This window comes from Hyperolius riggenbachi, chromosome 2, assembly GCF_040937935.1.
Source record: "Hyperolius riggenbachi isolate aHypRig1 chromosome 2, aHypRig1.pri, whole genome shotgun sequence".
In the NCBI taxonomy this organism is placed as follows: Eukaryota; Metazoa; Chordata; class Amphibia; order Anura; family Hyperoliidae; genus Hyperolius; species Hyperolius riggenbachi.
The window spans coordinates 156,246,259-156,263,320 of record NC_090647.1 but is presented as its reverse complement, the minus strand read 5'-3'; the positions used below and the strand labels follow the sequence as shown (position 1 = coordinate 156,263,320).

Sequence of the window (17,062 nt, the reverse complement as noted above, 5' to 3'; positions counted from 1 at the left end):
TACCATCTGGATACAGGATGAGTGCCTTTTCCCAAGAAAGTGGTTACGAAAATTATCGATTGAGGCATGTCCCTGGTTTTATCTTTACGAGGGTGCAGTCTCACACAACAAAAGTTCCTACCTCAACTCACAATTAATAGCATTTCATTGACCATCTCTAACGATGACAATGTACTCACCACCCCAAACCACTAGTTAAAGGAAACCAGAGAGGAATAATTAAAAGTTAATTATACATACCTGGGGCTTCCCGCAGCTGCAGAAACCCTAATCGCTCCCACGCCGCGGTCCTCCGCTTCCTCCGTTCGCTGGTGCGGGTCCCGTCCTTCCAGGGGGCGTGGCCAGCCTACGCCAGTGAAGTGCGCTGTTTGCGTATCTCTCCAGCAGCCGCTGGAGAGGTACGCAAGGAGCGCACTTCAGCTACGATCGACTGGACAGTCAGGCTGAAGTGTCGGGACCCGCACCGGCGAACGGAGGAAGCTGAGGACCGCAGCGTGGGAGCGATTAGGGTTTCTGCAGCTGCGGGAAGCCCCAGGTATGCATAAATAACTTTTAATTATTCCTCTCTGGTTCTCTTTTAAAAGCACTTCAAAGTGAACCTATCCGATGACCAGCTGTGTATAGTGTGAGACTAATGCCCGAGTCCTAAATTACATCTGTCCCTTCCTCCCTCGTGGAGCTACTCCCATTGGCCAGCTGTTACCAATATCACATAGCTAGTTATCCAATGAGACCACCTTTATGAAGCAGGAAGGGTTAGGGACAATCTATGCACCAGTTCCTCTCCATAAAGTTGGACACAGGATCAGTCTTTAAAGGACAACTGTAGGGAGGCGGTCATGTTTTTTTTCCTTTTGTGCAATACCAGTTGCCTGGTTGTCCTGCTGGTCCTCTGTCTCTAATGCTTTTAGCCATAGACCCTGAACAGGCATGCAGCATATCAGATGTTTCCGACATTAATGTCGGAACTGACAAGATTAGCTGCATGCTTGTTTCTGGTGTTATTCAGACACCATTGCATCCAAAGACATTAGCAGGGTTGCCAGGAAACTGGTATTGCTTAAGGAGGAATAAATATGGCAGCCTTCTTATACCTCTCCCTACAGTTGTCCTTTAAGTACCTGTAATCCCTTGTAATTTAGTGCTCACTTGACTATCCTGGGCATATTTAAACTTATTTTTTAGGTAGCCCAAAGCAAACCAGAAATCAGCCAAAGCACACTTTAAAGGTTTCAGCTTTATTAGATCTGAATCTCAATTCAGACAAGAAATTTGCCAAGTGTAACATCTTAAATCCATAGTTTTAATTGCTTTCAGGATTCTGATTTAATTTTATACATACATTTTGTATATACAGGGGTGACAAAAAATGGAATAAAAGGTAATGCAGTTAGAGGGGTTTAGTGCCTCATCAATTTACCCAATTGCTTTGAGAATAAGACACTTCATGATGGTTCAAGTTGAGAATGACACTCTATATATTATTAACATGGTAATGCCAAATATAAATGAAGAAGTCTTTGTTTCTGTGTTGAAAGTTCTGCACATTATAGCTCAGAATATGAAAGATTTGCTCTTGAGCTCCTGCATTTTACAAGTATTCCTACACGTTTAAAGGGAAATTACACTTTCATTTCAAGATATAGATAGTTTGATTCTACGCTGTCTGCCTTTGAAAAGGCCGCTAGATGCGGCGAAACATGTCAGGCTTCTCCTGACAGCGTCCTTCTTACTCCCACATCCCCTCCAGCCTGCACCTCCTTGGTCCCATGGACTTTTCACATACAGGCCACTCAAGCTAGCCGATTGTCAGTACAAGGGAAGCTCAACATGTACCTGGACTGCCATATGAACTTTGCTTCTGAAGTATGGTAACTATGAGGTGGACACCATTTTAAGCACACACACGCTTGCCTGGCTGCACATGCCCTGCGATTGGGGGACTGTTAACTGCATCTGCCACACATGCTTTGCTCTCACCTGTGAGATTTCTCAGCTTTGCTTCACCTGTGTATAGGTTGCAACTGGAGGACTGTCTGCCTACATGGATTACTGCCTATCACTAGGCTACATCATTGGCTATGTTTATTGCTTGCCATTTCTCTGCTTAGACGCTGTCCATCTGCTTCAAGCTCCAGTGTGGTTTTGTGCTTATGTGTGCCTTTCTGGATGCTGCTGCTCAACTTGCTCCCTTGTGTCCATTACATGCTTCAAGAATATCACTCATGAGCTGTGCTTGTAGATGCTGGCTATGAATTGCTCATTACAGGCTGGGGCTGAATCTCTGGCCGTTCCATCTATATGAGTGGCACTATTACCAAATCTCCATGGTGCAGGTTATCACAAAATATGTACATATCATTTACGGGGGACTGCAGCCCCTGAGATGTTACGGGGTTTGTGAGGAGTAATTTTATGGGGGTGTTTTGAATATTCATGGGATATTTGTATTGTATATATATATTTTTTCATGCTGGTTGACATTGTTTGATATATGAATAAAGTTTCTGTCCTTTTCATGCACCCAAGAGCCAATTCTCATTTCTATTTTCGCTTTACATGTATTTTGTTGGCATGTGCATGACGAGGATATTTATTATATCTTTTATGTTTATGGTATTACCATTCTATTCCTAGATCCATCATATCCCCATTTGACACTGCCCTACAATTGAGGCATTTGTTATATAATAGTTTGATGCTGTGATAAATTACCCATTTTAGCTTGCAACAACCTAAGGGTTTCCAAATCTAACAGTCAACACAAAATGCACATTTTTGCAACTTGGCAACAGCACTGCATTTGCCATTAGACAATAAAAAAAACTTGCCAACTTGATGCAGCAGTAATCACACATAGCAGGTGCCTTTGCTACTCTCTCTAGCCGTATCCATTCACTGGCAGCAAATGAATACTCCTATCTACCAGTTTATATTATAAATACTGTGCATTGGCTGTGTTTTGTATGCACATAAACAGAAGGTAATAAAGGTAAAATAATGTTTCCTATTATACCTTGTAATATATAGAACCACACTGAAAGTACTGAGTTTATTTTTTTTTACAAAAGAGAGAAATTTAAGGATGCAAAGTACATTATGTGGAGTTTCTCTTGCTACATAAACAAATCCTTTTTGTAGGATTCCTTAACATAATAGTATAATATAGTGTTTCATTTGAAACACAATATTACTGACTATAGCTTTACATTACATATTTTGTCATTTAGTACTTCCCAATCCCAAACACAGTAATGTCCAAGAAATTCTTCCACTTACTGCATGGCTACAGATGAATATTACCAAAATCAGAAAATGTTACAAATAGTTTCTTAAAACTGGATTATAGTTATGGTATTGATTTTGAAAACCCAAATGACAGAACTCATAGGTCTTGCTCACCAAAAGACACACAGAATAGGGAGTATTTCTGTGTGTTTCTAGTACCGGTTTATGAGGCCTTTGGCGCTTTAGAACTGGCTTCATCTAGAGCCATTTGTGTAACTATGTACAGTTGTCTAGATCCTAGGTTCTCAACATGTGGTACGCATACCCCAGGGGGTACTCAAGCTTGATATACTAGACCAAGAATAACAAATTTAGAGTTTTAGAAAATTATAAATCTTATTTAAAAAACACCAAATTAGTGTTTTAGCAAAGCGAAGCAATAATAAATGCTTGGACATTGTTTAGATCTAATTATGTACTACGATTAATTATATATTTGTCAAGGGGTACTTGTGATAATGTTTATTATGCTAGGGGGTACTTGGTAAATACAGGATTTTAGAAGGGGTACACACCAATAAAATATTGAGAAACATTGGTCTAGATGACCAACAACTACAAGTGTAGCATGACATTAACCTTGGAAACTATTCTATGAAGTTACTGGAATTGATGTACACCAATCTAATGTAATTTTCTTAAAATGGTGACTTTAATGTACAGATGAAGAAACAAGAAAGGTGCCAGTCTCATTACCATTAAACCCATTCATTTAAAGCAGAACATGATTTACCCCTGCCTGCAAGTATGTGACCAGCATGCAGAACTGTACGGTACTTACGTGAAAATACTTCAGGTGATCTGTTCTTCACCTCTAAGATTTATTTAAAGCAAATGGGATTCGTTTTAAAAAAAATAAAGCAAATACTTACCTAAGGTGAGGAAAGGCTCTGGGTCCTAATGAGCCTTCCTTCTGCTCTCCCGGTGCTCTTGTTCAGGTGGCAGCTCCTCTGTTCAAATCCCCCCTGCAGGGGACTTCGGAGGTCTTTGGGAGCCGAGTGCTCCCGAAGACAGGCGGCTCTATACTGCGCATGCGCGAGTGCACAAGAGAAGGTGCATGCATAGTATGGATCGGCCCGTCTTCGGGAGCACTCGAGCTCCCAAAGACTTTCCAATGTCACCTTTGGCTGGCGGAAGGAGGAGTATTTGACCAATTTAGTCAAATACTGCTCCTGGGGACAGCGCTGCACCGGGAGAGGAGAGCGGAGGCTCATTAGGACCCAGAGCCTTCCCTCTCCTTAAGTATCTGGTTTCTTTTTTTTTAGAAGTGGTTCCCATTAGCTTTAAAGGACAATTGAAATGAGAATAATATGGAGGCTGCCATATTTATTTCCTTTTAAACAATACCAGTTGCCTGGCAGCCCTGTTGATCTATTTGGCTGCAGTAGTGAGTGAATCACACCAGATACAAGCATGCAGCTTGACTGTTTTTGCTTGCCCTATCTGCTGTACTTCTGCTCATGCCTGAATGAAAGAGCTTTAAAATACTGAAGACTGTGCTGGATCCCTTCTGCTACTGCTGTTTCTGGGCACAGAGGGACAATGACCGCAGCACGTCGCACTTTGATGGTTGGGTGCTGCCTATTACTTTTTTTCCCCAGGTTTACTTGAAGACAACTTAACTGGAGACAATTTAAAAAAGCATCTGGTTTAAGAATTCCATTAGTGGTTTTAAAGGAACCGTGTCTTTAAAGGGACTCCGAGCTCATCTAAAAAATAAAAGTTGTACTCACCCGGGGCTTTTTCCAGCCCAGTGCTGGTCGGGAGGTCCCACGACGGCGTCCTGGCTCCTCTCCTACTCCCCGCTCCGGAATGGCTGACCGGCCGCAGCCCGGGTGACACTCGGCCGAGTGTCGGGCTGCTCCTTCCGCGTATGATGCGGCTGACGTCACACGCCGCCCGCCTCGCGTCATCACGGTGGCCGGCGTGAAAGTACTGCACATGCGCGATTAAAGCGCGCATGCGCGGTACTGCCACGCCGGCCGCCGTGATGTGCGAGGCGGCCGGCGTGTGACGTCAGCCGCGTCATACGCGGAAGGAGCAGCCCGACACTCGGCCGAGTGTCGTCCGGGCTGCGGCTGGTCAGCCATTCCGGAGCGGGGAGTAGGAGAGGAGCCAGGACGGCATTGTGGGACCTCCCGACCAGCACTGGGCTGGAAAAAGCCCCCGGTGAGTACAACTTTTATTTTTTAGATGAGCTCGGAGTCCCTTTAACACAGCAAAAATGGAGAGTTACATCAACTTTCACAGCTCTTTCTAATAAATGGCTCAAAGTGAATAATTGATTTGTTTGCATTATACAATTATTTCATAGAAGGCTGAAAAAGGCTGTGGCATTCTAGCCACTCAGGACCAAACTATGCCTAGATGTATGCAAACAATCATGGGTCCATTCTGGGAGAAACATTAAAATGCAAAATGTAACTTCAGTGTTCTGTATTATATAAAGGTGTAATGTAGTATTATCACATGCGCCTTACTGCATTTTTCTCTGGAGTAGCTCAGCTAACTTTAAACCAGTCAAGTTTATTCATTTCAGCGGTCTTGGAGAGGACTCGGCCCTGGGCATGAGCTCCTCCTACCCAGTTACCTAATCTGTAGTTTACGGCTATCTCATTTGTAAGTCAGCACTAGATGTTTCTAAATATCATGGGACTCAACTGGCCAATGTTAGAGTAGAAATTGTGTGATCCTGTTAGAAGGAGCTCTGGATGCCAAGAGGCACATATCACTAAACACAACAACATGTTCTCAATAAAGAAATCTTGCACTTTATAAACAGGATATGTTTCCACTTGTAAGGAACGGTGGTGTGCAGTGAAAAGCACTGCTGTATGAAGTCTCTAAACTGTCTCTTAAAGGAAATGTGAACTAAACTCATTTACTGGAGTTCATCTCAGACATGTACTGTACACCTAAACAGGATTATTTTATTAGTAAATAGCAACTCACCTTGCTGGTCAGAGATTCATACTCTGCTACCTCTTTTGGCATGGGGCCAGCCATTTTGCATTTTGGCAATTCTAAACATTGCCTTATCTGTAGAGCTGATGTTTCTGAGTGAGTTCTGACACTAACATGTTATCTCACCCCTCTGGTGCTTTTCCTGCCAGAAGCTTTTTTTTTACACTATGGGGACACATCAAGGACAAAAACTCAAGCAGTATTTTCAGTGTAAGAGAGACTCAACGAAGAAAGTTGAATTAATAGTGAAGCAGGTTTTAGCAGTGCAAACTAAAGGTATATGAAGAACCTCATTTGTGGGGGAGTTCAGACATTACTTTTGTTTGAAACAGAGTTCCTGAGGTTCAGGTAAATGTTAAGTGCCTATAGGAGTCACTAAACAGAAGCATTACATGCAAAAGGCAATAAAAAGTTCTAGTTATCCTGCTGAACACGTCACTCATTCAGTGTGTTCAAACATAGAAATTAATAAGATTGGGCATAAAATGTCTGACTATGCACCGATTACATTTAATAAGTAAAAAAAACTTTACTAAGTAAAAAAAAACACAACTTAAAAATACAAATTTTCTCTGGAGTGTTTTAGAAATAAGCCTAATGAGAAGAATATGTATTTGTAAAAGCAGCAGGAAGAGAAGAAAAAAAAAGTAAAATAAAAGTCAATCAATAGTAGTAGTAAATAGGGTGATGACTGACTCAAAAGATACAAGATTTGCATACCGCTATGAACACTGGTCTGAAATAGAATCTTTATTTTGGCTGTATTAAAACTGGTGCATATGGTAGCTAAAATATCAGTAACTGTACCTACATACAGCTATGCCCTTTCCTATCCTCTCTCTCACACTAATCCTCTAACACACTACTTGAAACTGCTAATATAGTCCATGCACTATAATTATGCAGATGTCGCTGCCCAAGATGATATGAGCACCCATGTCACGCCAAAATTACCAGGTGCGAGTGTGCACCATTATTACCCCCATAACAGACAAGACTCAGTGCACAAAGATGAAGTAATGAACAAGCATCGGATCATAAGGAGTTTAATACGTATGTACATTATCACTACAGACATCAAGAGCTTCAAACAAACCTATGCCAAAACTACAGGTTGTTCTTCAGTGAGTGACTCGCAACATTGCTAAGTGCTACAACAATGTGCAATAATTAACAAAGAAATTGTTGCTCTGAGCAACAGATCAGTTTTGCAATCAGACCTGATTGCAAACAATGAGATTCAGGGGAGGGGAGATGTTGGCGTCTTGAATACAACTCTTGGGAAAGGTGTAACCCATCAGAAAGATAAATGCTAATATCTTTTTTTTCCTGCAAAAGCCTCAGTATTTCATAAAAATAGGGCACATAGGAGATTAACTGCAGAGCAGAACAGGAATTCCAATGCAAAATAAAAATGCCATTATATGAACTGCATCTATTTTAGGTTTGCCAGGCTGGTGAAGTATTGGTTCATGAAGGAGCAACTTGCATGCTAGCTAGACGACTGATATCTGGACTGAGTGGGCACAGCTGATAAATTCCATTAGGAAAAATACTGTCTATACATATCTGAAGTAAATGATTTCTGAAGCAGCACTCCGTTTAAATACCAACCATTTCAAAGTATATGTAAGCATTTAATTAAAACCTAGACAACAGAAAGGAAAAATAAACACAACTTTTCAACTCAGTGCAGCATTAGATTGGCAACTGAAACTTCACATCCACTTGTGCCAGTTTTGCCAAAGTGACAATTTCTGACAGTTTTACGACCTGCAGGAAGGAGAAGAGAAGACAAATTAGACAAATCCCTGCAACCCACTTCAGCTCAGAACACCACAATGGACAAGAGGAATTTCTTAAGCAAGTTTCTAACACATTTCTGTTTCCATCCTGTGGCTCCTAGCAGTTATAATTAACGGTGAGACATTCAGATTCCATTAATTATGGCTCTCCAGGCAAATTAAGATAAAGTGAGCATGAGTTGCCCAGTAGTAACAATCTGGAACTCTAAGGGAACAGCACATTATACAACTAAAGCAGATACAAGCAGTCCCCAGTTTATGAACACCTGAATTATGGGTGACTCATAATTACAAACGGAGACTGACTGGGAGGCACATATGGGCAACGAACAGGCTGTACTCTGCTGCTGCCACCATCCAATAGGATCCCTGGCAGGTTGGTGAGGACCCCACAACCCCTGGAAGAAGGAAAAATGATGCACAGAGTTTAGAGATACCTCACACAGGCCTAACACACCATGTTTTCACAGTTGTAAGTGCAGGAAGAAGTCACTGGAAACAAGACCTAAATCTATTTAGGTTTAGTAAATAAGCATAACTAAGCCTATTACTAGGGAGGTTCACATGACCAGAAGAAAAAAAAAAAAGGGCATTTCTGGTCAATTTTACTTCTATCCACAACTAAAACTATAAACAATACTGTATGTCAAGAACTAACATGACAGTCTTTTAATGTACTGCTGTGCTATTTTGCTAGTACTGGCTCATGAGGGCAGGATTGGCAAAATACGAATATAATGACCTTTGCTTGACTGCAAGGTTTTTTCTTTTACAACCCATTATAAATGTACTTCAATAGTCTCACTGTTCTCTGAAAAAAAGAAAAAAAAGAAAGGTTTTGGACTTTAATATCCATTCTTTGGTCATATCTGCACCACAGGGAGTCCATATACGGTTTCCAGCAGTAAGCCCAGAAGAAAGCAACATCTCCTTATACTAAGGGCAAAGCACAATGTCCACTTTACATTAACCCTTCATTACAATGAATTCTTTTCATAGATTTTTTTTAAATCATTTCTGAACTCAAACATCAAGTACTACAGAATACAGTGAAGACTTTCATATATTATTAGGAGTCTAAAGTGTGTAAAATTACCCAATCATTAAGGTATGCCGTGACTGATGGAATGTAAGGAGATGTAATTAGACCAAGATATGAAGGTCTGATCTCGTGAACCTGCTGTGCTTTACTCCAGAAACATTCACTGCATTTGTGAGTGACAGAGGTTCATGGAGATTTCGAACACTATGGATATTTCACATGTGGTTTGGACCCATGCTGGTAGCACAATAAAGAGCTAGTCAATACCATCTCTCATCTGTAGTTTGACCTGCATTGACAGACAAATGACTATAAGCAGGTTATCACTATTCATGTCTACAGTATGTTAACAGGGTGTTAACAAATATGTCCAATCACCGTTCGATCGTTTTGCCGCTCGATTTCTCATTGCCATGAATTGAAAAAAAGATAAGAAAAACGAGCGGAAGATAAGAGAATCGAGTGCTAGAATCGACCCGTGTATTTCCAGCATAAGGCATCTTATCTTTTCTCCAGACTAAATACGCTCACTTTCCTGGTAAGTGAGACCTTTCATCCCTCTAATCAGTTTTGACCTGCACCTGCTCTAAAACTGCAATGTCCCTCCTGTAAAGCAGTGCCCAGAAATGAATTCCATACTACAGTTGCAGCCTTACTAGAGAGGTAAATGGGCAGTATTATGCTGGCATCCCAAGTTTTTATTTCCCTTTTAATGCATCCCAAAATTGTATTTGCTTTAGCTGCAGCAGCTTGGCATTGAACACAATTATTGAACTTGTTGTCAACCAGTATTCCCAAGTCCTTCTTTAAGTTTGATATTGCCAACTGTATCCTAGTTTGTTTTGTTTGGTGCTAGACAATTGGTACGGCCAAGATGCATGACTTTACATTTCTTAACATTGAATTTCATCAGCCATTTATTGCCAAAACTCTATGCAGCAGTTCCCTCCATTTGTGCTCTTACTTTCTTTGCTTATACAGTTACTTCCCTGTCTCTGCTACACACCTCTCCAGTTGTGTCTCTCTCTTTCCTATGCCAATTCTATCTATCTCTCTCTGCCTCTGTTTTCTACCACACTCTACATTAATTCTCTTCTTCCCACTCAGCTTTTTTTCTCTCTCCCTAACCTGCCTTCCTCAGCTCAGCCTCTCTCTCTGTAAGCCACATCTATCCCTCTCCCCTTCCTGTCTGCAACCTGTTCTCCTCCAGCCACATTACAAATAATAGTACTGAATATTATAGCCTAGGCTCTCTTTAAAAACAGCACGTCATTTATTTTGATTCATGCCAGACTTATAAAGTCTATCTTACACACATGTATTGCTTATTCCTAGCTGTAACCTGCAGAGATCGGGGGGAGTTGTAGCTTGGCAACTAGGCTGCTCCATAAAACAATATGATACATTAGGGAACATAAGGCATCAGTTATATGGCTTTCTAAATGCGAACATTTAAGAGCAAGGTGAGACTACAGAAGTAGTAATTAATTGTAAAGCTAGAAAATTTGACATAAAATGTCAGACAGGAGGAAAATTGGCAATCTTGACATTTAACATCATATTTGCTACTCCGGGGTCAACATAAAATATCTGATATGGCTAAAATAAACCTATCACTGTATGAACTGTCATTCTGAAATGTTCGAGACACAAGGAGTTCATGTACACAATTCTAAACATTAGGGCTCTCACCCTAAAATCAGTATGGAGTGGTGCCCTACACTCTGCACCACCTCTTCCCAGACTCCCTTTCTGTGTATACTGGCACCATTCACACTGCCTGTTTTGTGTTGTGGTACCCTGTGCATCCAGGCACATCTGTGAGCAGTGAAGACTTTGAAGTGAAGTGAATGGGGAATTCTGTATGCAGCTGCAGCCAGCAGAGGTGCCAAGCTGTGCGCACTGCTGCCTGTATTAGAAGATCCTTGGATAGGAAAAACGATCTCATACACAGTCCTTCTGCAGTTTTTTATTGGTTCTATGATGTTTTCTCACAGGGAAGTACGTGCAATGGAGGCACAAGGAAAAATAGCCACCAGGTTATACAGATTGTAGAATATCGGTCTAATTACTGATGTTTTACTATCCCTCACAGTAAAATATCAGTAATTATATTCATATTCTACTCTCACCCTCTGTACCCCAATTCTCATACTAACTCTTCCCCATCTATGCCTAACACCGACCTCCCCCCACCTACTCCTAACACTAAGCCTGGTTATTAACCCACTCACAGCCACTCCAATAATCAAAAAGCCAAAGTTCACCTACAGCGTAATCAGACTTCGGTTCAACACTGCTCTCACCGGGCGGCGATATAGCCGCTTGTGACCACATGCCTGCAGCTGTCCCTGCAGAGTTCTGCTACATGGCAACAGAACTCCACTGCTGCTATTTAGCTTGGGATGCAACCTTTCTGGCAATTGCCAGTAAATTCTAAGTTTAACATGGGCGTTTATGGCAGCACCCAAAATTCTGCAGCCGCGATTGCACCCAAATTTCCCCTTAAAGCTACAGAGAGTGAGCCAAAAATCTACATTCCCAGTTGAATCAGTATTTTTATAAATTATTCTTGGGTGCTCTGGTGATTAAAAAGGGAAGCCACATACATATCCATATACCAGCGTTGCACATACATGTAAAAAAAAACAGTAAAAACGGTGCATTTACTGTATCAACAGGTTTAGGTTCAATACAATAAATGCAAAATAGGCTCCAACGATGGCAAGAATATGTATGAAGTAAAATGGGAAATTTTGTGGCCACAGTTTAAAAAAATACACAAATACAAATATGGATTGTGTTTCTCTCTGTGCAGTAATTGAAATAAGAACTTCTAATTTACCATTTTTGCAGCTTCATCCAAATCATCACATGCGAGAATTTTTAGGCCACTAGCTGTTATAAGTGCTTTGGCATCATCGACTCTAGTACCTAAAGGAGGGAGAAGAAATAAAAAGAAAAACAGATACATGTACACTGGGCTCTACGAATGCCAACAACACAAAAAAACACCTTAGGTAATCTCCTTGCTCACCCTACCAAAGTTTTCATTTTTCGTTAAAGCAGACCTGAACTCCTGCACAGCACACACTGAAAAGTCTTCACTCCACAAACGTTATTAAAGAAATGCATTACTCTTTGTGTAAGGAGAGAGCTGGAATGCCAGTTTAATCTGGCTAAACAAACAAAAACTGAGGACCCGTTTCCACTTGTGCGGATCGAATCGCCGCAGTAAAAATTTGCATGCGAATGTATGCAAATTTTCATGTGAATTCGCATGAATGACGCTGTATGCAAATTTAACCATGGCAGTCCTTTTCCATGGATTTCATGCGAATTCGCATATACCCGAATAGCGGTATGCAAATTCTAATGGCTCTGCCATGCAAATTTTTACTGCGGACAAAACGCTCAGAAATCCTGACAAGTGGAAACAGTCCCATTCACTTGTATTGGCTATGCGAATTCGCATGCGGCAGGGCCCTGAGACGTGTGTGTGTGTGCGTGCGTGTGTGCGTGCGTGTCATCACAACACACCAGTGTAAAAACTAATTTATTAAAAATTCTGGTACACTTGGTGTAGGGAATGTGATAACTGGAAATTAAAGAAAACCTGTAACCCCCCCAAAAAAATCCCTCTGGGGGATGCTTACCTCAGGAGGGGAAAGCCTCTGGATCCTAACAAGGCTTCCCCCGTCCTCCTCAATCCCTCCGATCAAATGCCAGGGTCCCCCGAAGTGCAGTGAGGTAAATATCTACCGCAATCCTGTGCAGGCGCACTAGCCGCTCTTCAATGAAGTTGAGGTGGAAATAGCCGAATCCGACTGATCCGCTCTACTGCTCCTTTTGCGCCAGCGCAGTATGATCGGGCTCGGCTATTTCTGCCTAGCCTGAACGAAGAGCAGCTACTGCGTCTGAGCAGGATCCCAGAGAGGTAAATATATTAACCACTTTACCCCCGCGCGTACGGATTTCTCCGCCCCTTTTTCCATCCTTTCACCCCCAGGGACGGAGAAATCCGTACTCTGCGCACTCCCGCCGCTGTCCGCGCTCCCGCTTGTAAACTCGCCGCCCGCCGCTAGTAAACACGCCGCCGCCCGCTCGCCCAGAGATCAACGAACGGGAAAATCCATTCCCGTTCGTTGATCTAAGCCCCGCAATGATCTGCTGCCGCTCGGCTGAGCAGCGCGATCATTGTGAAAAAATAACAAAGTCCCAGCCTCTTTCTACTTCCTGCAAGCATCCGGAAGGACGCTTGCAGGTCGCATGAAACAAATTGGTAATGTTGCCATCTTGTGGCCAAATAGTAAAACTACACCCTAACCATTTTTTACACACAAACTTGTTTTACACAAAAAATTAACTCCTTACCTCCCACACTCCCCAATTTTTTTTTTTTGTAATTAAAAAAAAAATAAAAAATTTACAATTTAAAAAAAATACATAAATAGTTACCTTAGGGACTGAACTTTTTAAATATTTATGTCAAGAGGGTATAACACTGTTACTTTATAAACTATGGGCTTGTAATTAGGGATGGACGCAAAACTGAAAAAAATGCACCTTTATTTCCAACTAAAATATTGGCGGCAAACATTGTGATAGGGACATAATTTAAACGGTTTTATAACCGGGATAAATAGGCATATACATTTAATGGGTTTTAATTACAGTAGCATGCATTATTTAAAAACTATAAAGGCCGAAAACTGAAAAATAATAAATTTTTTCCCACATTTTTTCCTATTTTCCCATTAAAACACATTTAGAATAAAATTATTCTTGGCATAATGTCCCACCTAAAGAAAGCCTAATTGGTGGCGAAAAAAACAAGATATAGTTCATTTCATTGCGATAAGTAATGATAAAATTATAGACGAATGAATGGAAGGAGCGCTGAAAGGTGAAAATTGCTCTGGTTGTCAGGGGGTAAAACCCCTCAGTTGGGAAGTGGTTAAGCTTTGTCAAGCTTGTCAGGGGAGGATTTGGGGGAACCAGCGCTGGAATCCCTGAAGCTACAGGGAAGGGGGGAGCCTCATTGGGACCCTGAGATTTCCCCCTCCTGAGGTAAGTACCCCCCAGAGAGCTTTTTTTAAAGTACAGAGACTCTTTAAGGACATTAGTTACTGTGGAATGAAGAATGTAATTTCCTTTATGAAAATCTAGAAATTGAGAAAAGACATTGTAAAATAAAGTCAGACTTTAGGTGCCCATACATGGTACAATTTTTTTTTCGATCAGATCATTTTGTTCAATTATTCCATTTGATCGAATATATAATTTTTTCCAATATGTCCGATCGTATTTTTATAGAAAAAAAGACACGGGATAATCGTTCTTCTACTTTCATTTGATTCAATCATTTTGGTCGATTAAATGGGAAAATCGAACTTTTTATTGTACCGCGTATGGGTACCATAAGGGGATCAAAGGAAACGGCTTACCTTGTAAACGGACAACAATCGGTATCCTAAGCTCCAGATCTTTTACAGCCATTATGATTCCTTGCGCTATTACATCACACCTCATAATACCACCAAAAATATTAACCAAGATAGCGAGTACCTGGTAATTAAACAGGTGTAAATTAGACTTTACATTAGGAATGCTAGTCAGCTTTTACACATTACTCAAAAATCAAACTGCAAATCAGATGTACAACTTAATAGCCTTGTTTTTCAAAATATGACCTCAGAAATGTAATTCTATTATTCAGAACAGCACTTTCCCTACCCATGGGTGAAAAACAAACCATTCATAGTATCCCCAAATATAACTGTGTTGGAGATGGTTTTTAGGACAAGGCCAACTTAGATACCTTATTTCCTGCAACTGTTACCCATTGCAACTACACAGTAGACAATATAACTGAGCAAAAATGAACAAATGATATGAAGATTGTGTGTGATGGGTGTGGTGATATATTGGGGTGCTGATAATGTTAAGGATAATAACAGAACATATTTCTGTCTTTTTTCTGTCTACTGGGTAAAACCTCAGATGTGTATTGTGCTTGGTAGTAATTGGCCACCTGGCCAGAGTAATCTGAAGGATAATGTAAGTCTGCATGTAAATGTACATTACCTCTGCCCTCATTGTCCAGCCGGGGAAACTGTGTGTACTGCTAATTAGCGGCCAATTGAGGAAGAATAGGCTGGTCGGCATGGCTTTTGAGTCTGGTGTCAGCTATTGTCCCATTATACAAGGAAAGCCTGCTAAGAGTCTTGAGGAAAGGGGGAAGCTGACACCTGAATGTTTGAAATGTATTTGACAGCCTACGGGAAATTATGGAAGGGGTGAAGTCCTTTTGATACCATTTTCTACCTGTGGAAATTGAATTATTGGTGGAGGTGCAACCTCCTTATCTTTGATCAGCTAGGAAGTACTGTCAACAATGGGGTTGTCACCTGTAACGTGGACTAGGGAAATCTTTTCATGTATGTGGGCTATTGTACATTTTTCGCAGGTGGATGTTAGATCTCTGGAGATCCAATTATGACTGAGGATGTAATTAAATCTAGCTTCCCCCCGTCCACACAGGCTTACAGCCTCGAGGCGAATATTTCATTATAAAACCCAGGGGGCATCTACCTCAAATCAGTTCTCTTCTGACGGTAGTGGCAGCCGGTCTCCTGGCCCAAGCTAGTGAACTCCTGGTCTAACCAGAATTGTGTCCTTCCACAAAAGTCCAAGGTTCTTCTATCTGGATTCCTGTATTTTTGGTAAGCAAATTGCTTGGTGTTGTATCTTTGTAACCTCTTATTTTTGTAACTTTTATCTTGTAACATTTTTACTTTGTTTTTTGTAATCTTTTTGTATATATTAAGTTCTGCACTGTTCTATGTTTTTCTAGAATATTAAATTATTATTTAATAAGTTTGACTTCTGCCGTACTAAACTAACACTCATAGCCTAGAAGAGACTGAAGTGTAACCGTGTATAAGTTCATGCCTAATTGTACGCTTGAGCAACACTACCGTATGAAATTGTAATTGCATTGTGTGTGGGGGGGGCGTTTGTCATACGTTGGCCTAAGCGCGCAGCTGACCCAACGTACGAACAATGCCAGTGCGAGTAGCGACAGCAGAGTGGCTAACAGTATCGTTCGGAACGACTGTTAGTGGGTCTTTGCTTCACGACAGTGTAAGATTGCAACTGTGTGTGTGTGTGTGTGTGTGTGGGCGCGTGGCGTTCCCGTATTTGGCCTAAGCGCAAAGCTGACCCAAATACGAAAACGCGGAGTGCGCGCTGAGGACTCGACAGCAGAGTGGAAGTGTCTAGCGAACCGCTAGTGGTGGCAGTGAGAGGTGTTCTGAGGGGTCCCAGCCTTGTTTTAGCTTGACTAAGGCTGCTTCCCCTCTCAATCTGGTCAAACCCGCAGTCGGGAACCGTATACGCAGGCGTGCCGCGGGCCGGTTCCTGACAATGGGGATCATGGCTGCACTGAACAAATACTGGTAGAAGAAAACAACAACACACTATACTAATGAAATGCACAGCTTGTGATCAATGTTTGATATATTAACTATTCAAATTCGATTTTATTAGACATCTAAATTAAAAGAAGACTAAATCAGATTAGATCTCCTCATGTCAAGTATGGTTAGTTGAAGCCAAAGTTAACTAGAATCCAGTATATTTATTCAGAAGGCCCATCAAACATGGTCTGATTAACCAAGCAGATCTGACAGCAGACAGTGCTCTTCTTTATAAAAGGATGTATAGTACTGTATACACATGTGGTAGAATTTGCCATATATTGCAGATGCTAAAGAGCTACTGACACCTCCCCCCTGTGCTTCCTGAGGATCTTATCTGACACTCTGGAGAGTGATTTATGTTGCCTGCTCACATTTCCCTGCCATTGAAAGAGCTCTGAAGAGCTATGAGTTTGGAATGCAAGTTATAGCAGGAGTAAAGCCTCCCTCTATAGGGAAATAACTTTGTTTGACCCCCAGCT

At 41.3% G+C, this 17,062-nt stretch overlaps 1 protein-coding gene across 5 annotated transcripts in view; it reads right to left on the bottom strand.

Annotated features, from left to right (window-relative positions):
• Positions 1-17,062, bottom strand: part of SUCLA2 (succinate-CoA ligase ADP-forming subunit beta) — a 599,900-nt gene that overhangs the window by 405,862 nt on the left and 176,976 nt on the right. For 4 of the 5 annotated variants that reach the window (XR_011026128.1, XR_011026129.1, XM_068267735.1 and 1 more), the window contains exons 9-10: positions 14,547-14,667; positions 11,945-12,033 (exon numbers count right to left, since the gene is read on the bottom strand). Coding sequence is in view for 3 of the 5 variants with exons in the window: in XM_068267735.1 (XP_068123836.1) it covers positions 11,945-12,033; positions 14,547-14,667 (210 nt within the window). In the remaining 2 variants the exon portion in view is untranslated. Of the gene's footprint in view, positions 1-7,282; positions 8,026-11,944; positions 12,034-14,546; positions 14,668-17,062 lie in introns of those variants that run through there. The other variant, XM_068267734.1, reaches the window with a different exon arrangement.